This window comes from Populus trichocarpa, chromosome 8 (assembly GCF_000002775.5).
Source record: "Populus trichocarpa isolate Nisqually-1 chromosome 8, P.trichocarpa_v4.1, whole genome shotgun sequence".
In the NCBI taxonomy this organism is placed as follows: domain Eukaryota; kingdom Viridiplantae; phylum Streptophyta; class Magnoliopsida; order Malpighiales; family Salicaceae; genus Populus; species Populus trichocarpa.
The window spans coordinates 10,603,161-10,627,699 of NC_037292.2; the positions used below are offsets into that span (position 1 = coordinate 10,603,161).

The 24,539-nt window shown below is 37.4% G+C and overlaps 7 protein-coding genes across 20 annotated transcripts; 4 read left to right on the plus strand and 3 right to left on the minus strand.

Annotated features, from left to right (window-relative positions):
- Nucleotides 1-107: 107 nt before the first annotated feature.
- LOC18101562 (uncharacterized) lies at nt 108-812 on the plus strand. Its single transcript, XM_052455421.1, has one exon. It carries the CDS (start codon nt 249-251, stop codon nt 762-764), a length of 516 nt encoding a protein of 171 aa, XP_052311381.1. The 5' UTR covers nt 108-248; the 3' UTR covers nt 765-812.
- LOC18101564 (protein CDC73 homolog) lies at nt 562-7,991 on the plus strand. Of its 13 annotated transcripts, none has more exons than XM_024607237.2 (8): nt 562-708; nt 853-1,000; nt 1,104-3,131; nt 3,314-3,396; nt 3,491-3,602; nt 4,373-4,598; nt 5,124-5,299; nt 6,140-7,991. In XM_024607237.2, exons 3-5 carry the CDS (start codon nt 2,537-2,539, stop codon nt 3,581-3,583), a joined length of 771 nt encoding a protein of 256 aa, XP_024463005.2. In that variant the 5' UTR covers nt 562-708; nt 853-1,000; nt 1,104-2,536; the 3' UTR covers nt 3,584-3,602; nt 4,373-4,598; nt 5,124-5,299; nt 6,140-7,991. The 13 variants fall into 13 exon arrangements, with proteins under 13 accessions (XP_024463005.2, XP_052311377.1, XP_024463007.2 ...); XM_052455417.1 differs by having other exon boundaries at nt 4,373-4,496; XM_024607239.2 differs by having other exon boundaries at nt 4,542-4,598.
- LOC18101565 (non-specific lipid transfer protein GPI-anchored 5) lies at nt 5,639-6,762 on the minus strand. The gene is made up of 3 exons (XM_024607247.2): nt 6,444-6,762; nt 6,161-6,217; nt 5,639-5,948 (listed from the first exon to the last, which is right to left on the minus strand). Exons 1-3 carry the CDS (start codon nt 6,760-6,762, stop codon nt 5,812-5,814), a joined length of 513 nt encoding a protein of 170 aa, XP_024463015.1. The 3' UTR covers nt 5,639-5,811.
- Nucleotides 7,992-8,890: 899 nt separating the features above from the next.
- LOC18101566 (non-specific lipid transfer protein GPI-anchored 20) lies at nt 8,891-10,317 on the plus strand. Its single transcript, XM_006379782.3, has 3 exons — nt 8,891-9,466; nt 9,595-9,621; nt 9,958-10,317. Exons 1-3 carry the CDS (start codon nt 9,058-9,060, stop codon nt 10,179-10,181), a joined length of 660 nt encoding a protein of 219 aa, XP_006379844.3. The 5' UTR covers nt 8,891-9,057; the 3' UTR covers nt 10,182-10,317.
- Nucleotides 10,318-11,065: 748 nt separating this feature from the next.
- On the plus strand, nt 11,066-13,678 carry LOC18101567 (non-specific lipid transfer protein GPI-anchored 25). Of its 2 annotated transcripts, none has more exons than XM_006379783.3 (3): nt 11,066-12,819; nt 13,255-13,296; nt 13,431-13,678. In XM_006379783.3, exons 1-3 carry the CDS (start codon nt 12,582-12,584, stop codon nt 13,541-13,543), a joined length of 393 nt encoding a protein of 130 aa, XP_006379845.3. In that variant the 5' UTR covers nt 11,066-12,581; the 3' UTR covers nt 13,544-13,678. The 2 variants fall into 2 exon arrangements, 1 of the variants encoding a protein (XP_006379845.3); XR_008059976.1 differs by having other exon boundaries at nt 11,071-12,819; nt 13,423-13,678.
- A 77-nt stretch (nt 13,679-13,755) lies between these two features.
- On the minus strand, nt 13,756-18,552 carry LOC18101568 (probable RNA helicase SDE3). The gene is made up of 5 exons (XM_006379784.3): nt 18,093-18,552; nt 16,851-17,628; nt 16,598-16,762; nt 14,950-16,413; nt 13,756-14,305 (listed from the first exon to the last, which is right to left on the minus strand). Exons 2-5 carry the CDS (start codon nt 17,625-17,627, stop codon nt 14,027-14,029), a joined length of 2,685 nt encoding a protein of 894 aa, XP_006379846.3. The 5' UTR covers nt 17,628; nt 18,093-18,552; the 3' UTR covers nt 13,756-14,026.
- An 854-nt stretch (nt 18,553-19,406) lies between these two features.
- Nucleotides 19,407-21,796, minus strand: LOC18101569 (proteasome subunit beta type-2-A). Its single transcript, XM_006379785.3, has 3 exons — nt 21,541-21,796; nt 21,318-21,441; nt 19,407-19,969 (listed from the first exon to the last, which is right to left on the minus strand). The coding sequence occupies exons 1-3, from the start codon at nt 21,696-21,698 to the stop codon at nt 19,622-19,624; spliced, it is 630 nt and encodes a 209-aa protein (XP_006379847.1). The 5' UTR covers nt 21,699-21,796; the 3' UTR covers nt 19,407-19,621.
- Between the last annotated feature and the right edge of the window lie 2,743 nt (nt 21,797-24,539).

The window sequence follows — 24,539 nt, forward strand, 5'->3', positions numbered from 1 at the left end:
TTCTTCGCAGCATCTGATTACATTTATTTATTAAGAGATGGCTCCTCTATATTTGTACGCTAGTTGATCCGATACTTTACGTGCACGCAACCATTCAAAATCGGACCGTATATATAGACACACCCACCATGATGGATCGTGTTCTTACGTGGTCATGAAAGAATTGAACGTACGTAGCCAGATTGTTAGCCTGTATCCTCAACATCTTTCTTAATTTGTCCAAATCGAGTTTGTTATTGGCTGTCTTTATGGATTCGTCAAGGATTTCCCTTCGCCCCTTTAAGCTCTCCGATGTTGATGACTTCCTGAAATGGGCCAGTGATGATAGAGTAACCCGTTATCTAAGGTGGAACTCCATTACCTCTAGAGAAGAAGCTTTAGCACATCTGGAAAAGGTTGCCATACCCCACCCTTGGCGTCGGTCCATATGTCTGGATGATCGTTCAATTGGATATATTTCCATCTTCCCGGAATCTAATGACGATCGATGCAGAGCAAACTTTGGATATGCATTGGCTGCTGAGTATTGGGGACAAGGAATAGCCACAATTGCGTCGAAGATGGCAGTGTCTAGTGTTTTTCAAGATCTTCCTTATCTGGTTAGGCTTCAAGCTCTTGTAGAGGTGGAGAATAGAAGTTCTCAAAGGGTACTGGAAAAGACTGGGTTTGTGAAAGAGGGTCTGTTGAGGAAATACGGGTATTGTAAAGGTGAAATTAGAGATATGTTTGTCTATAGTTTCCTTTCAACAGACTTGGTTTTGTAATTGATTGACAGACGGTCCTTAATAGCGATCATATTATCCTTTGCTGAACTCACCTTTTCTTATTTTTTTTTCTTTGTTTTGATGTTAGAATCCTTCCCATCTTTGGCTATGAAGAATCTCAAAGCAAAATATAAGCAATTACAATATTAGATGTAAGCAAGATAATGTCAGCTTGAATTCAGAAAATCTATCGAAGAGAATTTTTCTACAGTAACCCAGGAGTTCAAACTCAAAAGGTACGAGTTCGCAAGCACAACCAGTTAAATAAATACATATAAAAAGGAAAAGTTATAACTAATTGGATCATCACCTAAAGCTCAAATCTTCCCTCATCATCAGTGTACGTAGAAAAACTCTTCAATCAACAGCATCAAGCCATCTTTGAGGTTATGCCCCCATAAACCTAAGATTGTGATTCCCCCATACAGCTAAGATGAGCCCTCCTCTTGGATGTCTAGTTATGCAACTCTGTTCCGAGTTATGAAATATCCTACTTGCGGGGATAAAGAAAGGTCGAACAAGGTGGCCATGACATTAGCACCTCTAGCAGCCAGAGCCGTTCCTTTCTATCCAGAAAATAATGCATTCCTTGGTCTCCACTAAAAGCGAAGCAAAATTGACCCTGTTAAAGACTTGGGACCCCAATTTTGTTTTCTTTCATGCTTTAGTTCCAGAAAATTCCTTGTTGTCACATACTATCTATCATTCAAGCACTAGCATTTTCTTCTGGGTAAACTACTGCTTGTCTACTTGATGATACTTCAATCATTTTAGACATCAAGTTCCTAAAAGAATTACCAAGAACCCGAGGCTTCTGCTCTAAAAAATCATCATATAGGTGAAGTGAACAGATGGAGCAAAATTCTTTCACGTCAGACTTCTTAAAAGAGGGTGGTGATGAACTCTCAGACCTCACTTCGGCCATTGGATCTCTCCTACATCGATGATTTCATGGCTTGGGCTACGGATGAGAAAGTTGCTCTTTTATGCTCTTGGGAACCTTACCCTAAGAAGATGCCATGGATTACATAGAAAATTCTGTTCCACGTCCACATCCATGGTTCAAGGCAATATGCCTTAACAACAGGCCTATTGGTGCCATTTTCAGGGACAAAAATTCAGGCAACAATATATGTAGAGGTGAACTTAGCTATGTTTTGGCTTCCCTATGGTGGGGTAAAGGGTTTGCAAATGGTTACTACACCTATTTTTATTGAGTGGCCACATCTGGAGAGATTAGAAGCGGTGGTAGATTTATAAAAATTATAGAAAAAATTAAAAGGCTTGGGTTTTCACTATAGCCCTACCTCTGATTGCTACAATGGTTATATATATATATATAATTTCACCCTTATAAGATTAGAGTTAGACCAAGATTAGTGTGGGCTACGCCATGTAAATATTAGAGTTATACAAGATTTTTTCTCACGTTTTACGGCTAATTACATCTCCTAGCAATATTAAACGAAAGCTCTGGATTATTATAGTTATAAAAGAAACCAAAAGATTGAAGGAAAAATAAACATTAACTATTCTTGTTCACATAGATTTATTTTAACTGTGGATTACAATGTTTATTCCTGTACTTAATTTTTTTATTTAATAAATTTTATTTTTTTATAATTTAATCCTTCTAAGTTATATTAGCATGATTTTATGTATTTTTTTTTTTTACTTTGTTTGCTCTCACCTCTCACGTATACAAAGTAAATGAATTTTATAAAAAGAAATAACAGATTAAGGAGAATGAGAACGAGAGTGTTGGAAATCATATGTCTTTGATTTACGCCAATGAGACGCCGTTGAAGGATAGGGAGTCGTTGTTGGAGCGTAAGAGTAGGGATTTTTATGGGGTTTTGGTTGCGTCTACTCGGCGTGAAGAGGAGAGTCAGAGATTTGAGAGTCAACATAGGAAAGATGGGTTGGTGGCGAAGAGTAGGTTAATGGGAGCTGATGAGAGAGGAATCGGGTGTGGTGGTGATGAATTGGGTTATGATTCGGCAGCCAAGCCCAAAATGCATTTGAAAGGTAGGAAAATTAGGGAGGGAGTGCACATAATTTTGGTACCTAGCGCGTTTCAGACTTTGATTACAATTTATAATGTGAAGGAGTTTTTGGAAGATGGGATTTATATACCTACGGATGTGAAGGTTAAACAGATGAAAAGGCCGAAACCAGAGTGTGTAACAGTGCAGAAGAAGTTTAGTACTGATAGGAATAGAGTGATGACGGCTTATGAGGTGAGGGATAAGCCGTCTGCACTTAAAGCTGATGATTGGGATAGGGTTGTGGCAGTTTTTGTGTTGGGGAAGGAGTGGCAATTCAAGGATTGGCCTTTTAAGGATCGTGTTGAGATATTTAATAAAAGTAAGTGAGGTTTGGTTTTTGTTGGATTCAATTGGTAGTTATATTTGGGATTTCTACTTTGTTGGTGATTGTTGTTGGTTGATTCTTTAGGTTTTGCAACAGATTCTTATAGTGTGATGTAGTTTTTTTGGAGTCATATTTGGACTCGATTGGAATAGCATAAATTGTTTAAACTTATGCAGTTATTGGATTTTTCATGCGGTTGGAAGATGATAGTGTAGAGTCAGCAAAGATTGTGAAGCAGTGGAATGTAAAGATTATCTCGGTGAGCATTTTTCCCCTTTGATTATATTTGCTTTGTTGGGTGGCGTTTTTTTTTGCTTTTGCCCTGTCTCTTCCACTTCAATTTCTTTATGCAGATTAGCAAGAACAAGAGACACAAGGATAGAGCTGCAGCATTGGAGGTGTGGGACAGATTAGAAGAATTTATGCGCTCACGATCACACACTTGAAGCATGCAGAATTTTAGAAGTTTGCATCTTTTTTTTTCCTCCCTTAAATCCTATTTATGTTTGCATATCTTTGAATTTTGCAAATCTATATCAAGGTATCTGTCAACATGGTTCTGCCATATGGTGAATGCATTATGTTTAGATGGTGGGTTAAACTAATTGATTTTCTTTGAAGCATGTGCTGTTAGTGTGCTAAACATTGCTCCCTGAAAGTATCAGTTGTAATATTCCATCCATATGCTTCACTATTCTTTGCAGCATATGGATGGAATATAGCATTTATAGTTAGATAGCATGCCTCTCCATGCAAACCTTTTTTATTTTATAATTTTGTTGATGGTGATGCCTGGAATACATGCTGGAGCTATGTTCTGTTTTCTTTTATTTTTCTTTCTCTGGTTTTTCTGTGATATTGATCTTATAGTTTTTGACTGAGTGTCCCTGCCCTTGAATAATATATCAGTGCAAAAGTTGGCAGTGACATAAACAAGATACTTGTCCAAACTGGAGCAATGCGTAAATGTGCTTTGAATCATTGTATGGCATGACCTGGAGATTTTAATGAATACCCATTGATATAATTTTGCTTGAAGTGAGTGGGTAACGTAAACAATTTTATCCAAACCCATAATGGGCTGAATGATGTTTGCTTGATCCTAGTTTCTACGAACATTCAGAAAAGAAGAAACCTAGAGTTAGTTTGATAGGTTCACCAGCATTATCATGGATATTTGCAAAAACATGGTTTTTGGATGTGAGTTTTGAACATATGCTAGATCCCTTGCGCAGTCAGCAAATTAGCTTGTTCTTCAACAAGCCAAACTAGAGCAATTGAACTAAAGAAAAAACAAGAAGGGCTGGACTGAATTTGCAACCGCTTGAGCTAGGAAGCCCTGCTCCATGCTTTTTCAAGGTGATTGGCTAGTATAATCATTCAATCTGAGTTTTGATTTTGCAGTTGGCTCCATTCACCAGCCTCTCCTAAGCTCAAACCGAGAAGCATTGATTACTGTAGGTAATGCAATTGGGTCTGCTTTAGCTGGGGCCTATAATTGGGGCTTGATGTTCTGCATCCAGAGCTTTGTTACGAATCAACATTGCCCACTGAAAGATTAGGATATTTGATAGCCCACTTGCTTTTCTTCATAGTCAATAGATTTAACAAATTATAAAGATCATACTTGGAGTCTTTAATTGTGCTAAGAACAAGGTTTTGTTGAGACATTTAGTTTAGTTAAGTTAAAATACGAACAGGTTTTTTGAATGGTTTAGCTGATAGCTAAATTAATTTTTACTTGCCAAGAATTTGGGTGTTCTCAGTTCCTAGTCTTTTTCAAGATTGGAGCTGGAAGACTAGTTTGCTATCGATCGTTTTATAAATCTGTATTGTTAATATGATTTGAGCTTTGAAAAAATTTTAGTGTTAAGAGTGTACAAAGAAAGCCATGCAAAGTAGGCTGTGAAATTTACTGTATCTTTTTTTGGAAGTTTTGTCAACATAAACCATTCTGTAACTGACTACAAGCTGGGTAATGTGCAGAGGTGATGTGAAACGATGACAAGCATTCCTTGCCTGAATATGTGGATGTTATGGCCTCCTATTTGTTTCATTTTGTTCAAGGTATCTTCCAATGGTGTGTCACAACTGAGAGCTGGAGGCTTTGGTTTTTGCAGGAGTGAATCTGACAATTTGAAAGGCAGGGTTTACAGCACAAGGTCTGTTCTAATGATGTTTTTCCTCTTATTTTTCTTTATGTAGTGATGTAACCTATGGTATTAGATTGAGGAACATGACTGACATGGTTTGTTTCTTAGTAGGATATTGACTTCAGTACATATAAAACTGTCAAGTTAATACCTTTTACGAACTTCTTGATCGTTCTTCATTATTATGTTATTCATTTCCATCCTTTTTAGCTCAGCTTATGTTCAGCTCCTTGGAAGTGACAACTTTTAAACTCTCTATCTGTTTAACGTGCTCCATGCATATAACATGAAAAATCTGTCTGATGTCCTTCAAGCATGGATCATATAAATGTCTTACTTGGAAGGGAAGAGAGCAAAACATCTCCAGCAATACAAAACTACACCAATCTCTTAAGATGTCACAAAAAATAAACAATACATGCACCCTCAACCAAGATGACACTCGGTAATATATTATAAAATACAACAATGACCAAGAATATGCAAGATGCAAGGTTTAGTGAAAGGTTCTGACTGCCTGATCAGAAAACCTTTGTGAAGGCTGAACCATATGAAGCAGCAAAGAGAAGGAGGAGCAGTAAAGGGATTGAGAATTCGATGGAGCTTGCACCTGATGTTCCATCTGTTTGTGTTGATGGTACAGTTTTGGATCCAGTTCCTACACCAGTGAATGTCACCACGAGCAAGTTAATAGAAAAATAGAGTAACAAGATAGAAAACCTTTTCCAGGATCTATTGGTGTCCTTGACCAACCATATGGTGGTTTTCATAGCAAGTAATCATATGCAACAATAAAGTATGGGTAAAGAGGCATTCTGATTTGTTTAAATATGTTACTTTCAATTGCAGTGTTTACATTTTATGCTGTACCTGAAGGGGAGCTTGGAGCTTCTGATGTTCCTGCGGGTGAGGCAGCTGGAGAGGCACCTGCCCAATACAATGATGAGTCAGCATCGGATCAGAATGAAAATTTTGAAACTGTGCAGTGATATCTTCGTGGTTATATAAATTTTATCTTATTTTTTTTATGCTGTCTCCCCTAGCTGTTGTCCAGGGAGATCTAGCATCTCAGATTTTGGCACAGGAGTTTTGACAGGGTAATTGAAAGGAAGTTGAGATTGCAAAGAGAGAAGTGAACCAAATTCTTTCTTACCATTGCAGCTGCTAATGGGTGGAGTCTGCACGTTGCAAGCACCAGGTAAGGCTATAGCCTGAGTTTGGTTGACATTGATCCCTAGTGATGAGCCGCCGCCATTAAGAACTTGGCACAAGCACTGGGGTGATGAGCGAACAACACTAGCTAGCTGAGTGCAGCATTGTGAGGATGGAGTTGAGGAGTTCCCTGTAATGTAATTTAGGCACGGTGACATGCTGATTAGAACACTTGTACAATCTGATTGAGCCATGGCTCGTGCACAAAGCATGGTCACTAGGACCATGGCCAAATCCATTGACATCGCTGTGTGGGCCATTGAATCTCCAGTTAGGTGATGGAAATGCTCGTGGAATGTGGAGATCTCTTGGTAACTATTATGTTTGATTTAGTTTGATGGGGGGAGGAGAAAGGGATACGGTATTTATAGGAACCTGATGCAAGATTAGGCAAATGAGAAATCGGTTATGTGGGTGACCAACCCTTCCTAATTTCCTACGGGTTATTATTCAATGAACTAGGTCAGCTTGGACCTGAAGATGTTCAAACCAGGAGACTTTTGTAATTTGCTGCGAGGCTTACATGGGAGGGTTCTGAAGTTCGGCTATGTGGGTAACCAACTCGTGCTGTCTGACTATTCGATAGGGATTGGGAAAAAATCTCCCAGGAGCAGCCTAGATGTCTCAAAGCGGTGACTTTTTAGTTTTTATCGGCTTGCCATGCCCCAAGAAGAAAGCATAACGTGTTTCTGACTCCACCTTTACTGGATTTTGGCTTCGCACCTTTCCCTTTGAAAATCAAGAAGACGTGGTTTTGAAAGCAGAAAATTCTCGTGGAAGAAAATCAAAGAGACCAATTGCCCTCTCAGATTCTGACAACTGTTGGTCGTCTACGTTCAAACCTAAGAAAAAGTGATAGTTGTATCTTCCACAATGAACGGGGATCAAACTTTGTCCACGAAAAAGTATGGCGGCAGCTATGCTTCAAGAAGAAAAAATTATGGTGGCAGCTATGCATCTGCCGTGTGACCAATCCTCGATACTATTCTTACACGGTTAGAGGGGTGGGGTTTGGAGTTCTTGTCCATCAATTGGTTATATAATGCTAAACATTGTTGATGATGTTTCAAAATACTGTTGCTGCAATATGATCCACTCTCCATTGTCAATATAGCCAAGATTAATGCTACTCAAGGTAGGAGACCAAGTATTTGTGTGAGGAAGATGATGCTTAAGAGAGCCAAGATATTTAGAGAGTGTAGGGATCCAAAACCCTTTATGTGGGTAGTTTAAGAAATATTTGTATTCATTGAACATTGTTTTTTTATTCACCCGAAGAGTAATTTTTATTTTAGGCTCATTTATTAGGAGATGAAGACATATTATACCTGTGAAGATTTTCATGCATTTAGAGGTGTAAGTGTAGCATAGGCCTGTCCTCATCTATATAATTAAAAAGATATAATTCCTTACAACTTAGATAGGAGATGATTTTAGGCATTTTATTCAAATCTATATGTGTTATGTTCAAATATAATTTTAGTCTAAATTTGGTCCTTATTTTTTTTATTATTATTTATTTCATTTTAAAATAATTTATAAAACTGAATTTTTTTTTAATTTCATCATCTTTTAACTTTCTATTCTGTCAGTTTTGGTCATCGTTCTTTTAATAAACTTGAAAAGAAATTAAAACATTAAAAAATTATTTTTCATAATACCACCAAATATAAAAAATACCTTACTTTTTAAAAATTATTTATTTTATGAAAATCACTTTACAAGAGAAAATCAGGAAGGAAACAAATACGTAATACAATATTTTTCGTTTCGGAGCTGTCCAAGACTAAGATGGGCTGTAGTTGGATGCCCATCATGTAGAAGCTGTAACATTAATATCACGAGGACCACAAATGGGCTGGCCCATAAAATTAGTCTGCCCAAAAATAAGCACTGCAACTCAGAACGGATCATAGAGTTGTAAAATGCCCACTACAAGATATTGGACTGGGCTCCTTTAAGAATTTATATATTTATATAAAAAAAAGAAATTATTATTGGATAGAACAAATTTATATGGACCTAACTAATCAAATTGCAAGAACCCATTGTAGCAGGGAAAAATAATATTGAAATTCCATTACATTAAACAATCTAATTGATTAGATTTTAAGTATGAGTTTTGTAAGACTACGGAGGGGCCAACGCTTGAGTTCGTCATAAGCCCGACTAACTTAATACATAAGCCCAACCCATTTACGGCCCTGAGCATCAGATATTAGTACCCTTCTCTTCCGGCCCAAAACATTGGATTCCAGAGGACAAAGGAAACTTGTCCAGAATTTGTAATCTTTGGATTGTTACTTATTGGACGAAATCACGACTTTCTGACTTGCAGAATAGCCAGTCATAGTTTGACACTAAATTTAGGTAGGCCCGTCTTCGAGGTCAAAATAATATCAAAATCCTTTCTTAAACAAAGGTGGTCAAGGTAGTTGAGCTTCAAATCCACGTGTGCAGTTCCCTCCATTTCCTTCACCCAGAATCCTCCCTCTATAAACTCCCCCTTCCACCACGCAAAATCTCAAGCTCCAAATCTACTTCTTGTTGGTATTATGCACCATAATTTCCTTCACTCTTCTCCAACAAGTATTGATCCTCGCTACAAGAACACCCATTCCCACATGGAGCGTTTTGTGCCTTTTCCGCGTACGGTTCCCTTTCTGGCTGTTGCTCTGGCAGTCTTTGTTTTTCCTGTTTATGGCCAGATCAATGCTGCGTGCACGGCTTCGGTGCTTGCTACCTTCGCCCCATGTATGACTTTTCTTACAAGTAGTACCGCCAATGGTTCTTCGCCAACTGCCGGCTGTTGCGGTTCACTTAAGAACCTGACAAGTGATGGGATGGACTGTTTGTGTCTTGTTGTAACTGGAAGCGTTCCCTTCGGCGTACCAATCAATAGAACGTTAGCCATCTCTCTGCCTCGTGCCTGTAACATGCCTGGCGTCCCAGTCCAATGCGAAGGTACTTATTACATTAAGGATTCTCTTCTTTTTAATAACTAGATGTCCGTTATTATATCGACTTCTTTTGAATTATTATTGATATAAAAGTAGTGAAAATGATGATATAAAACTTAATTTCTCTTGCAGCCACCGGTGCACCAATTCCTGCTCCAGGTATGCCTTTTGAACTACGATGATCTTTTGAAGCCCCCTTAAATCATGACCATTCCAGCAGTAATTATGCGCTTGAGTACTTCTCATGCTAATTGTTATACAAACATCGATGCGCACAGAGATTGTAAAGACTATTTAAGATGATCTTTTCCTTTCTTTCTTTTTTTCTTCAAGTTTTTGGTTCAATTCAGTGAGTTGTATGCTTATACTGCTAGTCCTCAAGGTAACCAGCTTCAATATTCTATTAGCCATATGCCCAATGCGTTTGGATGCATATATTTAATACATAATGATTTGAGTGTTAATACAAAAAGAATTATTTTCCTTGATGAGCAGCTTCTGTTGTTCCTGAACCAACTCCATCCGCTCTACCACCAGCATCTGGCACGACACCTCTCCTGGCTCCACCGTCATCGACGGGAGATTCTGGGGCACCGGCATCAACTACTGGGAGTCACCCAATTCTAACTCCACCATCAGCATCAGTGCCCTCCGACAGCCTTTCACCATCTCTTCTACTATTTGCATTAGGATTTGTACTTTTCAAGTACTACTACTAGATGCTATATATATTTCTACTTTCTGCTGTATACATTTGTTAAGAAATAGTCTTTTGGGATTGTGGGCTATTATTTTTTGAGCTTGTTAAGTCGATTAAAAATCATATTGGGTGATTATTTATTGAATAATTTGTCATTTTTGTATGAAATTTATGTACTGGTGAAGATTAATAGGCGAGTATTATGGTTAAGGAAATTCTGTTTCTTGGTGGCTATAGATTTTGGATTCCTGGTGTGAGAATTTGGTAGGTTGGTTATGATTTTGCATCACAATGACACAAAGTGGTTCTAAACAGACTAATGGGAAATGTTCATGTTGATGAACAATTGAGGGTCTGCGGATGATTTTTCTGCCTTGCTAAATCAACATCATTACTGATTACCAATTACCAATTCCTCACTCTCAGATTCTTGGTTAGTAAATTCTGAAAGCAGAGTAGAGTTTTTCTGGTATTTTTTTTTTTATCATACCAGGCTCTTTATGGTCTTTTGCATATCTTTTTAATCCTTAAAATCAATGAATAGCAATTCAATCAAGTTGCACTGCTGTGATCTCCATTATTCATATATTGCTTTTCACATCAGCATCGATCCCATCCCCATTTCTTCCCGTGCATTTCAGTTGTTGCTTCTTCCAGCGTTAAACCCATCAGAGCCCCCTCGATCAACTCCCAGTTACAAAGCGGTAAAATCTCTCCAATTTTGTAGGGTTGTTTCAGCACCACAGACCATAGTTTTGAAACCCGGACCGGCCCGGCGGGTCGACCCGGGACCCGGCCGACCCGGGCCTGGAACCGGTCCGGGTCTAAGTAAAAACTCGTCTGGAAGTTGGCCTGGAGAAACCCGGTCGACCCGGAGGGTCGACCCGGAACCCGGTCGACCCGGGTAAACCCAGTTGAGACCCGGCTCCTTTCCTAATAGAGAAAGGCAAAAGCAGTGTTGTTACTTGTACGATCTAATCTCCAACAAATGGCCTCAACCGCATTTTTGACAAGTACTGGCCTCTCCAAATCCTCATCTGAAGTCTTCTGTCTTCCCTTCCTCTTCATCATTACCCATTCCCATTCCCATTCCCATCCCCATCCCCATTCCCACGTTCAGCTTGAAAAGGGCATGCTAGACATGTTTCTGTTGGAATTGATGGAGCACTTTCTGGCTCAGCTGCAGCCTCACTAGAAGAAGGTTTGTAATCGACTACCTCTTCTTCAAAACTTTTTTTCCTAACAGTTGATCTGCGACATCTTCTCTCTCTTCTTATTCATGCTACTGGTAAAGAGAAGGTTTGGATGTCAGGATCTCATTACCAGAAGTACCCACCCCTACTGTGGCAACCAAGTGCCTTTGCACCAGCTTGAAAAACCTAATCAATTAATTCTTTTCCATCGGTGAAAGATTTGATTTTTTGGGGTAAAGAAGAGGAAATTTCAAATCAAAGGGGAAGACAAATTTCTTTTGATGGTAGTTCGCCAGGTCTTAGTGAAGGGCTTAGGCAGCTTCCTTTCCTTCTTTCTTTTGATGGTGGCTATTGACCCAATTTATTGCCTTATGGAGCCGTGACTGATGGCTATCAGCTGCTTGCTGGAAGGGAATAGAAAGCTTGGTCTGCTTAGCATGTGGAGTCGCCCTTCACCACCAGATGAATAATTAGCAGGAGATGGGGTCTCGATAAGAGGTTTCGAAAGTGCTCTGTTCATTCATAAATGGCTTATCTTCCCTCGGATGGAGCTTCTTACCTGTAGTTGGAGATGCAATATATGGCAATTTTACAATGAAGCCCACATGAGCGCCTCCTCAACCGGGCACTACCTGTGATTAATAATTTTTCTTTTTTTTATTATTTTTTTTGGGTTGACCCGGGTCAACCCATGTGACCCGTGACCTGATCATTAGACCGGGTCAATTACCGGGTTGGGTTTCAAAACTATACCACATACAAGTATTAGGTCACTCCTCTTCCTCATAATATTTGATGATACAAGACATAAAGTTACACGTAAGCAGCTGGATTGGCGTGAACACAATCAATTAACAAAGCTGGTCCTGAGAGTAAAATATCTTCAGTATAATTTAGCCCCATGTTGACGCTCGAGTGAACTGGTATGGGTTCAGAGTAAATAAATAATTTTTTTTTTTTTTTTTGTAAAATGTAAATTCAGAGAAATTGATACTTGAACAAGAAGACGCTGTCGTCCAGTACACAAAAACACAGATTGCAAGGGCATTTCCGTAAACTCGCGAAAGAGGAAAAAAAAATCTCCATTCCCGCCATTTCAATTCACTCCCGTTATAAAGGAAGCGGGAGTTCCAACATGAATCACACGACAGTCCTCATTTTCCCAGCCGTTTAAACTCCATGCTCCTCCTCCTCGCCACCGCCAGCCTCGCCATCTTGGTGCAGTGATGAGTTGGTGGCCTTCTCTCCCTGTCTCGGCACCGCCAGACAGAGTCACAGACACTGCAACATCTCAGCGCTGCGATGCCTTGTCTAAGGCATTCAATTCCGGTGATGGCAACTGTTTCTGTTACCTAATCAGGCAGCCTCTAATCTTCGGATTCCCATTGAACGAACCCAGAGTGATTGCTTTACCTTCTGTTTGCTCTCTATCTAGTCCTGTATCTTTAGATTTGCTCTGCTCAGGTACGGAAAATTAAATGGATGCTAATTAAATTAATTTTGATTAGGTTTTGCTCCTCTTTGCAGTTTTTTATTATTATTATTATTTAATTAGAGACGCAGCCATCTAGATATTTCTGCTACTAGATTAGGCGCAAGTTAGCATTCTCGTGGAAGGAAGGAATAGCATGCTATTGTCAAGTCCAGCGAAATCGTATACTTTTGATACGTAGGTTGCACCGTGTTTTAACCAGTCATTAGCACAAATTGCAAATTTGGAGAAAATAAATTCAGGAATTTAATTGGGTACTTCTTTGATGCTGGATTAAAATCTTGATTGTTAGTTAGTATGTGATTTCATGATATCAATTAATTGCAAGTTTTCATTACCTACGCCCACTATTATTGTTATAAATACAACTGTAAATTCACCAGTAATTTGTATTCTTTGTGCTGCAGGTTCACCAGCACTGCCCCCCTTCACGGCACAACAACTCCAGAGTAATAAGATTTTAATCATTTCTTCTCCGCTTATATTTTTGTAGAATCAATTAATTGTTTGTTTAAAGGGCATCTCAATTCTAATTTGAGTCAGAAACATGCAAAAAGAACATAAGCTTGTCACAGTTTTGCAGGTCCTGATGATCTTTCATTAGCACCAAGTTTGCCACCAGAATCTGTTGATGGATCACCCAGAAGCCCAGTTTCGCCTCTAGCACCAGCAGAGAAGCATAACAGCAACAGCTAGTTTCTGCCTGGAGTCCTAACGTTATTGTAATCTTCAATCACCTGTAATGCTGCAATCATCGTATGCTTACCATTTGATTGGCATTTGAAATTGTTTTATCACAAGTTTGTCACTGCAATAGCAGGCAAGTTTTGACCTTTGGGATAGCATCCTTTTTTTTTTCCTTTTTGGCAAAAGGTAAAGCATTCTTGAGAATATACCGCAATGTCTCATGAAACCAACTATTTCTCTTTTAAATTTTCATAATTATATGAAATAAAATTCCAGTACCCTTTCTGCAAATACAATTGATCAAATTTCATGGCACGACTAAAGAGGTATCCCAAATCCGATAACTTGAGCTCAATTCTTTGACTCCTGACTCATCATGTGCTTTCCAACATAAGAACAGCAAAAGAGGGCCGCATGCAGGGACAAAAATCCACACCAAAATATAAAATACCCATTCCTCCTACTTTTATGTAAACAGACACCAACTAAACCTTACTGCCAACCATCAGACCATTCAGCTTCATCTGTCACGGGTTCTGGAATTTGTGCTTGAGATGACCCTGGATGATCCCATCCTACTTCTCCAGAGGATGAAGGTTGCCAACCATCACACCAATCAGCTTCATTTGTCACAGGCCCTCCATCATAGTCGACACGATCCTCATATGTTGGATAGTTGTCAACACACTCCAGTCTTTTTTCTGGGAGAGCACAACCCTGATAGGAGTCATTATCTACACAGTGCCATAGAAGTTTATTCCAGTATTGGTCCTGCATATAATGAGGGAAAAAATAATTGAGCATAGTATAGACAGCTATACGGGGGCTGTGCAAGTATAAAGTTCCAAACTGCATCTACGACTATTAAATGAATTTCATAATGCTGTGGCATGTAAGTTAGTGACATAAAATTATTGGAGCGCTACATAGTTTGACACATAAAGTTCCAAACTGCATCTACACAGTGCCGGACCCCCTACCACAAAAATTCTCTCCAGCCCAGGGCTGCTTGAGAGGAACTTATCATCCATGTAAAACACAGCTATATATGCCCCTGGCTCAGCACAAATAGCAAAGAAGCGGCATCCTTTACCTGCAACAAATTTGCACGTGCACATGCATATGCAAGGGAGCAGAAAACATCAACCTCATTTAATTGGTGTTAGCTATTGGCTTGCCAACACCATTCAGTCTTCTCTTAGGTGATCACTTAAATTCTAGGCGTGAATGTACCCACATGCACATAAGCCTGCAAGCAGAAGAATACAGAGACAGCTATCTATGCATCTGCATGTAAGAATTTGTGGAGGTGTAGAATCTTTGAGCTAACTGAGATGCGCTCCCAAAGGAAAGGTCAACATCTATGTATTTGCTTTAGTTAATCTCTTATGATGACCAATGAAAAGAAGCAATACCTTACTAATTATGTGTGGGTTCCCGGTAATAATAAGCAGAGATATAGCACGAGTAATGGCTACATTAAACCTTCTCGGGTTGCTTAAGAATCCCAAACAGTGGACCCTGTCAAAATCATTGTGTTTGATTGTTGATCGGACAGTAGATACAATGATAACCTTCCTTTCTTGTCCTTGAAATTGTTCTACACTCCCAACTTTAATGTCAGGCATGTCTATGTTATCCAGTGCCTTCTTTAGTTTGAGTACTTGCTGCCTATAAGGTGTAATGACCCCAATGTCACTGTCGCTCAGGTTACCCCTAGTAGCCAGTTTCTTTACAATCTCCACTACCTTGCTTGCTTCGATTCGATTAAACCACGATGGGTTATTTGCCTCCCTCTCATCACAGCCCTGGATGCCAAAGAAGAGAACAGGAAAGTTCTTTCCTGGAAGAAGGTTTGTCAAAGTCATCAAGGAAGTTGAATCATCATTGGACTCTTTGCAGGCTATCAATTCTCCCTCATAGAACAAAGTTGAAGGAAGATGCAGAATCTCTGGGTGACATCTGTAGTTTCTTATGAGTTTTGTCACATAATTTTCATCTCCACTGTCATAAGATTCACACTCAAAGAGCCTCTCCAAGTACGATTTCCCCAGTCCATAACTCTCCGCGTCTCTGGAGAATATTACTGGGCCCAATTGCATGGGGTCTCCAGCAAGAACAACAACTGTATCCCTGTTGCAGAAGTTCGATACAGAAATCATGCTTTCAGGTTCTGAAGCTTGGCCAGCCTCATCCAAGAAAATATGAGAGAACTGTCCTCGCTTGACGCCCTCAGCATTGAGAAGAGAGGCACTCATATAAGTTGATATGATGATTCTATAACGAGTAAGAGCACCGAGTGGAGGACACGTGAAGATATGCTCATCAAATAAACAAAAACGAATAAGATCGGGCTTGATGTCGTCGAATGGACGGGATGTTGCATTGAGCCTGAATATTTCTTTCTCTTGAATGTGAACAGCCTCCTCACTGAGAAGCTTCTCTAACAGGTGATCTGCTGCGCTATTTGAAGGTGCACAGACAAGAATCCGAGCATGCTTTCTGTTTTGATAAAGCTGGAGAATTGCTTCTATAATTGTCATGGTTTTGCCTGTACCTGGAGGCCCATAAATCACGTAAGGTGGGCCTCCTTTGCAGCCAAGGATCATCTCCACTGAACAGATCTGCTCCTCGTTAAGACTACAAGATATAGGCACCAGAGTAGAAGTTTCAATGAGCCTACTTCCAGAGGTCTCCGATGGAAATAGCATCTCTGTCTCTAAATCCTTTGCAGCATCAATGGCCTGATACAGTCTTCTCATACTGACTCGATTATATTTGAAGTGCACATTGTAAAGATGTCCATCATTATGGCACGAGTGAAATTCTTGGTAAAATTTCAAGTACACTTCATCAGCCTCGACCCGGTAAATATAGCCCTGCATAACACATTATTTTTACAAGAAAACACCAAGGTAACTGTCAAAAATACAACAAATAACACACAAGATGACAACAGCAACTATTTTAATGCATCAGCAGTTTCCTAGCAGTTGGATTCTATTCAATCTGCAACTTTAAATCTTGATAACATGAAATTCTTTTACATGAATGGGCAGAAACCTGATATGGAGTTGTTGTGTCATCTGCATCTGCAAGCTTTACAAAAATATCATCCCCCTGAACAAGGGAGGGCCTCCGTTCCGCAAGCCCTGGGACCACAAGGGAGAGATAATTCCCCTTCCTCCTCATCGTAACACACTCCATGTCATGACTCCTCATGTCTTCCTGAAGCACAAATCACCAATTTCAGCAGGGAATTGAACAAGCATTTCATACCATGATTGCTGTCATTCTGCATAATTTAAACAATTACCTCAAGTTGTATTTCTTCCATGATCAACAGTGTTTTGAAGTAGGAAGCATAATTGTCTATCGTTAGACCTCCCATGATAACATCAGGGATCTGCTTTCTCTCAATCAATGCTCTAATATCTTTAGGAATATCATAACGAGGAAGCCTGTTTTTGTACGCTCGACCTGGTGCCCTTGCTGGACGTGATCCCGCAGAAATAAAGGTATCTGTGGAGAATTTTTTCTTCCTTTGGCCTCTTGAGAAAGGCTTTTTGGAAGCCAAAGACTGAGATATATTATCATCAGCCAACAAAAAGGCCACTCGTTCTATCCTATCATTGCCAACATCAAAATGCACCACAGTAGTGTACAAGCCAAGTTCCTTTGGTTTGCAGGATAACCAAATGGTTAACGACTCGCCAGGCTGAAGCATTCGATCCTCCATTACTGAAAAATCCATGAAGCCTTCTTGGCACTTAACATCATTAGCTGATGGAGGTTTCATCAATGAAAGCTTAAAAGAATCCTCAGGAGTTGAGGCATAAATTTTGGTCCATAAATCAACAGCTTCAGCGGTGGTGTTCTTAATAGTAATTGAATCAATAGCAGTTTCCCCAACAAACACTGATCGGGGCTTCCCCTCTTCAAAAGGAAATGGGGCAGAAATGACAATAGGACCCTCTTCACTGGGATCATAACTACACACAGATTTGTCATTTTGATAATCAATATACTCAATTTCTCCCTTGTCTCCAATGACAGAGCACTCGTCACCCCACTTATCATCAATTGTGCCCATCCTACCACAAATTAAAACCAAAACACATTAAAAAAAAGTGTGAACAAAAGTTTGAGCACGATCAACCTGAATATAACATTTATGGACAAAACTTAAAATGGTGATTCTTTAGTTTCCTCTGTTTTAATGGGCTAAATCTGAAAAGACTGAAACTAAATATAAATCCCAACCCAGAAGCAAACCCACAAAACCTATGAGCAAAAATGTAAAACTATAAACTCTTCAAAATCCCAAAAAATCACACGAAAAAAAAAACCATACGCAATCATTCACCTTTTGTGAGAACAAGAAATAATTGTTATTACGGAATAAATGAAAAACAAAGCATGCCCATAATAACCAGTGCCCTTAAGAACATTCTTGAACTGTCATCTTCCATATTTGCAATGCGAACCAGATATTTGTACCATCATCATATTATATGGGCAAAAAATAAAAGCAAAGAAAGAGAATGAAACCACTCACCTTTGATGATGAGAAATCAGCTACCAAAACCTTCAGATATATATATATATAGAGAGAGAGAGGAGATTGTATGGAAAGGCTGGTTAAAGCAGATTTGATTGAATATACAAATGAAGACACCCTTCTCTGCCTCCTCTTCACTTTTCAGTGGGGTTCAGTTCAACAGATTGATACCTTTGTAAGTGCCCTGCCAGTAAAAAAGAGTAAAGAGGCTTGACACGTGGCGGTCTCTCATTGCAGTCGACCACTCGCTCTCACACACACGTAAACAAGCCTGCTTGAGTGCTCTCTCCTTATGAGGTGGGTTACGGTGTCACAGACTCACAGTGTAATTGCGGACACCAAGACGGGGAGAATGTTGAGGGAACATGGTGTGCGGCGGGGACTCCTCCTGCTTTTGGGAGAGACGACTGAAATCGCTGGGTCTGATTAAGGTCTTGCTAATTGCTATGCATGATTAAGGTCTTGTCACGAGCTGGGTATCTTTTTTTTAATGGGTCCTATCAAAAACCTTACTCACCACGTCTCATTCCCAAACATAATAGATGATGCTTGTTTTATAATTAATTCTTGATCCGTATCTATAATTATTAAGGTCTTGTTTACATCTTCTTTTTCGTTTGATAAGGTTCGTCCGCATGCTTACCGAAGATCTGATAAATAATGCTATTTTTTTAATTAACATAAATATTTGGATTAATCACACGCATCAACTAATCTAGACCATATAAATGTTTAATAATCTTAAAACTAGTAATTTTTAAAAAACAAATTTAAAATTCAACTAGTTAAACTATATCATTCAAGATTTATTTATAAATCTAACTAATTAAATTATACTTCTCAGAATATCTTTATTGTATTTTCTTATCATTATTATATTTTCTTATCAGGAATGAGTTCTAACTTCTTTGGCATTATTTAGAAATATGATTAAAATTATATTTTTAAAAAATTAAAAAAAAATTATTTAAAATTAATTTTTATTTATATTTTGAAATTTTTTAATATTAAAAATAATTTTTAAAAAATAAAAAATATTATATTAATACATCATCAAATAAAAAACACTTTAAACTTCAAAACCAAGTCACTCTTCCAAAACACTCACTCTTCCAAACACTCGGACACGCCAATTAATTTAAGATTTGGAATTTAATCACCCAACTTATACTGACATTCCAAGGTGGCCGTTTCATTGCGTTCTCTTGACAACTGGCATAACCATTACAAGACTTAGCATGTGGGTTATTTGAAAGGGAAAAAAAATCCATGCTATCAGACGGGTAAAATCTAGAAGAATGGCAGGCAATATGAGAATAAGAAATTTCAGTTATGAAGAGCCTTTCTAGCCAGGAGAGACTTGAGAAGACCTGCTTCAGAAGTCCAATAAAATTCCACAATACAACTCTGGAACGTCAGCTAACATAACCCCACAAGTAAGGTTCCGGAATAGCATTTGGAAAAAAGTTTTAGGCGATCAGATCCATTTAAACACCGAGAAGAAAAATCAAAAAGATCTGCATAAATTAAACTGCCAAACCCTCGGACTGGGCTGTTGGGGTATCCTTGACAGATTCACGCCAGGCATACTCTCTTGCTCCATCCCTGTCAACAATCTTGATCACAAAGTTCGGTGGCGCCACAACCAACCTGGATCGAATCTCCATTATGCATTTATCAACCAATTCAACTGCCTCTTCCACTGACATACCACTGTGGTAGTGTCTGTCCATCATGGAGAGACAAAAAAAGGACCCGTAACCAAATGCTCCCTTGTCAACCTTGTGAAGGGTAGCAATATAGTCGATGTAGTATAGAGAGGGGCCTGTCTCTCTGTCAAAGCCAGCCAGTAGGATGTTTACCATGTAAGGGTTCTGAAAGACCAAAAATCAGAATCAGTCGGTATATAATGGTCATACAAAGAGTGACACATGAGACATCATGAATGAGCACATGAGAAGAACCCAGACAGTGTCTTGCATGACCACAAACCACAGAAACCAAAAGACAGACATCATGAGTGAGCACATGAGAAGAACCCATACCAGTACCTTGCATGACCACAAATCACAAAAACCAAAAGACATCACGTGCTCTCTATCCATCTAGTGCCAACACAAATTTTCAAAAACTAAAAACAATAAAACACACAGAAAACAACACTACTTCAACTTGGATTGAATTGCAAACTTCTTGAGATATTCACTTGAAAAGCCCTCCAGAAATCCACCATAGTTGAAACTATAACGCAATTCACAATCATGAATGGACATTATAAAGCTACCATTAGACATAAATGAACAAGTTCCTGTGATATATTATGTCTGGTTGCCCCATTGCCCAGGAAGAAATCCATATCTTAAGTTTCATATGGTAGAGGCCACCATAAACTAACTCGTGCCAGGAAGGACAATCCCTTTTTATGGATGGCAAGGGAGATTTTTCAACAGCTTCTTTTCTGGAAAAATGAAACATAACGCAATTCTGCCAACCTATTTAACATGAGACAACTAAAATAGGGAAATAAAATGAATTTATATTATCAATTCTAAAAAATAAGACCAGAAAGCTCAGTCTTACATGCTAGGCTGTTATCTCAATGATCACCAATTTCACCATTCACTGGTGCAGTAGTCACACATAACTGTGTGAAACACCTCCTTTTAGATGCCATGGGCACAAAAGAAATAAGTTTCGGTTTAATGGAGTTCCTCAATCCAAACAGTAACACATTAACAATGCTTTAGTTCACAGGTATGATGCCTAACATTTTTGCCAGTTAACTAATACGTCAGCAATTTTTTATTTTTTTCATGAACTGATACCTCAGCATTTAGTAGTTTGTGACCTTAATTGCTTATAAGCACATCTGAACCCCCAAACAAGAAAGAATCATAACGCAACAAATAGTTTATTTCCCTTCTCTCTTTCTACTTTCCTTCTCTTCAAGAGCAAGCATTCTTTATCCAGAAAACCATCGCCGGACGAAATCCCACAGCAATGTAATCTCCACTAATATCAAAGCAACCATTAATCAAACAAGTCAAAGATCAATCTACACACCAAAATTAGGTAAAGAAATTCACTTGGGTCTACTTGTTAACCAGTACCTAATAGCGAAAAATCACTTCAACCCAGTACATAATTTCATAAATTAAAAACAAAAAAACCCCAAATCTGAAACAGTAAAATCAAACTAAAAAAATTGATAAGATCAATTACCTTTCTCAAAGCAGTAGCGAGCTCTCCACGGGTAAAATTAGCAGCAGCTGCGGTGGTCAAGGGAATCCCATTACGGAAATGATACAAAGCCACGTTCTTCTGAATATACTCCGTGAATTGAACTCTGAAAAACAAATCCAAAAAACACAAATTAGCCAGGAAAAGGAGTAATTAATTAATTAATTAATAGAAAGCTAATATTTTGTAATGGGTAGTAACAAACCGGTCACCGGACTCACCGCTAGCAGCGATGAGCTTGTGAGAGTCGAGTTTCATAATCTTGTCTTCGTTGGTTTTATGGACCAAGATGCTGTTAACGGCAGATGTGTCTGCTACTACGATTACGAAATCATTACCCACAAGTCCGAATACGCACTCCATTTTTCTTTTCTTTTCTTCCTTGATCTGTAGTTGGATCTCTGGTTTTAATTGCTTTGGGTAGGAGGGGTATGTTTATCAAGGCAAGTGGTCTTCTTGTTCAACAAGTAGAAGGCTGATGCCAAATTCGGACTGAGACTACAGAGGGTATTTTGGTCATCACACATGTTCTATCAGTATTGGGCTTTCTTTGTATGGGTTCGGCTATTAACATGCTTAGAATTTTGAAATTTAGTAATTTCGGGCCTTGGGCCTTTTATTTTCCTTTAAAAAATATATTCAAAAAAAAATTATATAACGGTATTGCTAGATATAAAGTTTATGTTGTTGTTTTTTAAAATATTTTTTATATTAAAATATATTAAAATAATATTTTTTTATTTTTAAAAAATTATTTTTGAGATCAGCATATCAGAACGATCCAAAATATAAAAAAAATTAAATTGTTTTGGAAACCGGGTTCAAACACTAAGTCTGAAGCCTGATTTGTTCATACCATTTGTGCTAACGAACTTAGCTTACAACCCTATTAATTAAGTTATTTAAGAGATTTAAGGAGCTGGGTTTAAGGTTGTCTTAATTATATATTATCTAATTTAAAATAAGTTGATATTGGTTTGTTAACCTTCACAAACGATTGAGCTTAACAAGGCGAGATATGAACTGTCCACAAAACGACTCCAAAGACTTATTTATCTTACTATATTTTCGCAGCTTAGCTTTAAAATAAGGAAGGAAAGATATGGCGTTCTTTTTTGTTGTGCCGTTTGAGATTGTGTGGTATTTTTTATTTTTTAAAGTGTTTTTTATTTTAAAAATTATTAAATTAATATTTTTTATATGTTTTTTAATAGTATTTTACACCACATTATTAAAAACATGTAAAAAAATTATGATGGATGCCATTATGATTTTAGAGTCCCAACACTAATGAATTTGATGCAGTGAATATAATTGAATTTCGTAGTTTTAAATATTATTCTTTTCTCCCTTTGATAGTAAGATCTTCATCTATTTCCCCTCTCCCCTTGTAAAGTAGATAGTTTATCGGAAACATAAAAAATTATGTATTCTTATCTCTCATTTATTTTATTTTTATTTTTTTTTTTGTGATTTACGCTTTACAATAATATTATTTTAAGATCCTCAACAAATCCCTAATATATCTCTATTTTTAATATACCATTTCAATTTTTAATCTAGGGTAATGATTTTTTTTTCCTAAGATTCCATCCAATATAAGAGTTAATAACAACACTTTCTTGGACCAAAGCTTTCGTATAAAATCATCACATTTTTAAAGAAGCATTTAAATAATATTTAGTTACCATCTCGAGATAAAAAAAAATGAAAAAAATAAAAATAAAAAAGACAAAACAAAAAAAAAGATGAAAATAAAATATATATTTTATAGTAATGTACAAAATAAAATAATTATTTTTGTATTATATTTTACATGTCTTGGTTGGATAGTTTTGAAATTGAGAGCTTTTATAATGATATTTTATGAATAAAAAATAATAAATGTTATTTTTTGGAGATATGTCTTCTTTGTACTTTCTATTTTAAAGATACAAAAATTTATTTTAAAATTATCTTAAAAACAAATTGATTTTTATATAACTGTTTTATCTATTTAATCAAATATATTTCTGACTGCAGTATCTCATCTTTTATGTTCTAAGACATTAACTAGATGTTGCCTTGAAGCCTTTTCTTTGTTAAAATTTGGTACAAAATGTGTTAAGCCTTCTAAGGCTCGTGCTCTCATTTAATATTATATATTAAAAAAAACTAAGTTCTGAGGTGTTTTCAGTGTGCACCTTACATTGTCTACTCTCCTCACGAATTATTGTGTATTGAAACAACATTTTTAAAAAATTTCAATTTATCTTCAAACTTTCATTTACTCAATTGCACCCCAAATTAATACCCAAATGATTCTTTTTTTAATAAATAATTAAATTGAAAAATAGAAGACCGGGATGAAAAAAAAGGGGAAATGGATGGCAACTTTGAATTTTATATGAAAAGTTTGTTTCAATCCCTTTTTTTTTCAAGTAGTAGGTTAATTGGTCCCTTTAATTGTTGAAAATTCTATTTTAGCACAAAACTTTGTTTTACTCATTTTTTTAGTCCCCTGGTTTATTTGATGATAGAGATAATTGTTGGGTTTTGATGTAGAGAAAGAAAGTCATTGTTGATATCTATTCCGACCACCAAAATAGTTAAAATTAGTGTCAACGAATTCATTTAATGAGGAGAGTGTTATGATAATTGTTTAAAGCCTCAATATTGTCTTAAAAAACATATCCAAGTTGAGGATAAAAAATTTTATTTGGTTTGATTTTGTAATGTGAAACTTTTTTGGGTTTATTAGATCAATAAATTTGTTTCAAGATGTTCTAAGAGTGTTTGTAGGATATTTTTGTTATGGGTTGAAAGGGGTTGTAAATGATTTTTGGGGCAAAAAATCCACTACTTTGATTTTCTAGCCACCACTATGATGGTCAGATTCTAAGATAGCAGATGACAAGTTATATGCTTGTTTTTTTTAAATAAAAACAGTGGCAAAAAACATGTCCTCCATTTTTTTAAAAGAAAAAAAAATAAAAACAGGCTCAAGCGCATCCCTTACAGCATTGGGCCAAAGGCCCATGTATTTGTTTTTTTTTTAATTCTTATTTTTAATTTAAGCTAAGCATGGATTTATGAAAAAAAAATATTGAACTTGGTTGGGTCCATGACCCGGATCGCATGTTTGACAGGTTTAACCAAATCGTCCAGGCTATGATTATTTTATTAATTTGTGTTGTTTAATGCATTTTTTATCCTTCAATTTTT

Bases quoted from the DNA above. Each gene is read 5' to 3' on its own strand.
- LOC18101568 (XM_006379784.3), bottom strand. From the start codon at position 17,627: ATGGGCACAATTGATGATAAGTGGGGTGACGAGTGCTCTGTCATTGGA. The intron at 16,414-16,597 runs GTTTCTGCCCAT...TGTGTTATGCAG, and splicing joins ACACAACAACTCCATATCAG to GGCTATATTTACCGGGTCGA. The intron at 14,306-14,949 runs GTATTGCTTCTT...CATTATATGCAG, and splicing joins ACCCACACATAATTAGTAAG to GACCAATACTGGAATAAACT.
- LOC18101562 (XM_052455421.1), top strand. From the start codon at position 249: ATGGATTCGTCAAGGATTTCCCTTCGCCCCTTTAAGCTCTCCGATGTT.
- LOC18101569 (XM_006379785.3), bottom strand. From the start codon at position 21,698: ATGGAGTGCGTATTCGGACTTGTGGGTAATGATTTCGTAATCGTAGTA. The intron at 21,442-21,540 runs GTTTGTTACTAC...TTTGTTTTTCAG, and splicing joins AGCGGTGAGTCCGGTGACCG to AGTTCAATTCACGGAGTATA. The intron at 19,970-21,317 runs GTAATTGATCTT...TTGGTCTTTCAG, and splicing joins TCGCTACTGCTTTGAGAAAG to AACCCTTACATGGTAAACAT.
- LOC18101567 (XM_006379783.3), top strand. From the start codon at position 12,582: ATGAGTTGGTGGCCTTCTCTCCCTGTCTCGGCACCGCCAGACAGAGTC. The intron at 12,820-13,254 runs GTACGGAAAATT...TTTGTGCTGCAG, and splicing joins TTTAGATTTGCTCTGCTCAG to GTTCACCAGCACTGCCCCCC. The intron at 13,297-13,430 runs GTAATAAGATTT...ACAGTTTTGCAG, and splicing joins CACGGCACAACAACTCCAGA to GTCCTGATGATCTTTCATTA.
- LOC18101564 (XM_052455416.1), top strand. From the start codon at position 2,537: ATGTCTTTGATTTACGCCAATGAGACGCCGTTGAAGGATAGGGAGTCG. The intron at 3,132-3,313 runs GTAAGTGAGGTT...AAACTTATGCAG, and splicing joins TGTTGAGATATTTAATAAAA to TTATTGGATTTTTCATGCGG. The intron at 3,397-3,490 runs GTGAGCATTTTT...TTCTTTATGCAG, and splicing joins GGAATGTAAAGATTATCTCG to ATTAGCAAGAACAAGAGACA.
- LOC18101565 (XM_024607247.2), bottom strand. From the start codon at position 6,762: ATGGCCCACACAGCGATGTCAATGGATTTGGCCATGGTCCTAGTGACC. The intron at 6,218-6,443 runs GTAAGAAAGAAT...TGTATTGGGCAG, and splicing joins ACCCATTAGCAGCTGCAATG to GTGCCTCTCCAGCTGCCTCA. The intron at 5,949-6,160 runs GTACAGCATAAA...TCACTGGTGTAG, and splicing joins AGCTCCAAGCTCCCCTTCAG to GAACTGGATCCAAAACTGTA.
- LOC18101566 (XM_006379782.3), top strand. From the start codon at position 9,058: ATGCACCATAATTTCCTTCACTCTTCTCCAACAAGTATTGATCCTCGC. The intron at 9,467-9,594 runs GTACTTATTACA...TTTCTCTTGCAG, and splicing joins CGTCCCAGTCCAATGCGAAG to CCACCGGTGCACCAATTCCT. The intron at 9,622-9,957 runs GTATGCCTTTTG...CTTGATGAGCAG, and splicing joins TGCACCAATTCCTGCTCCAG to CTTCTGTTGTTCCTGAACCA.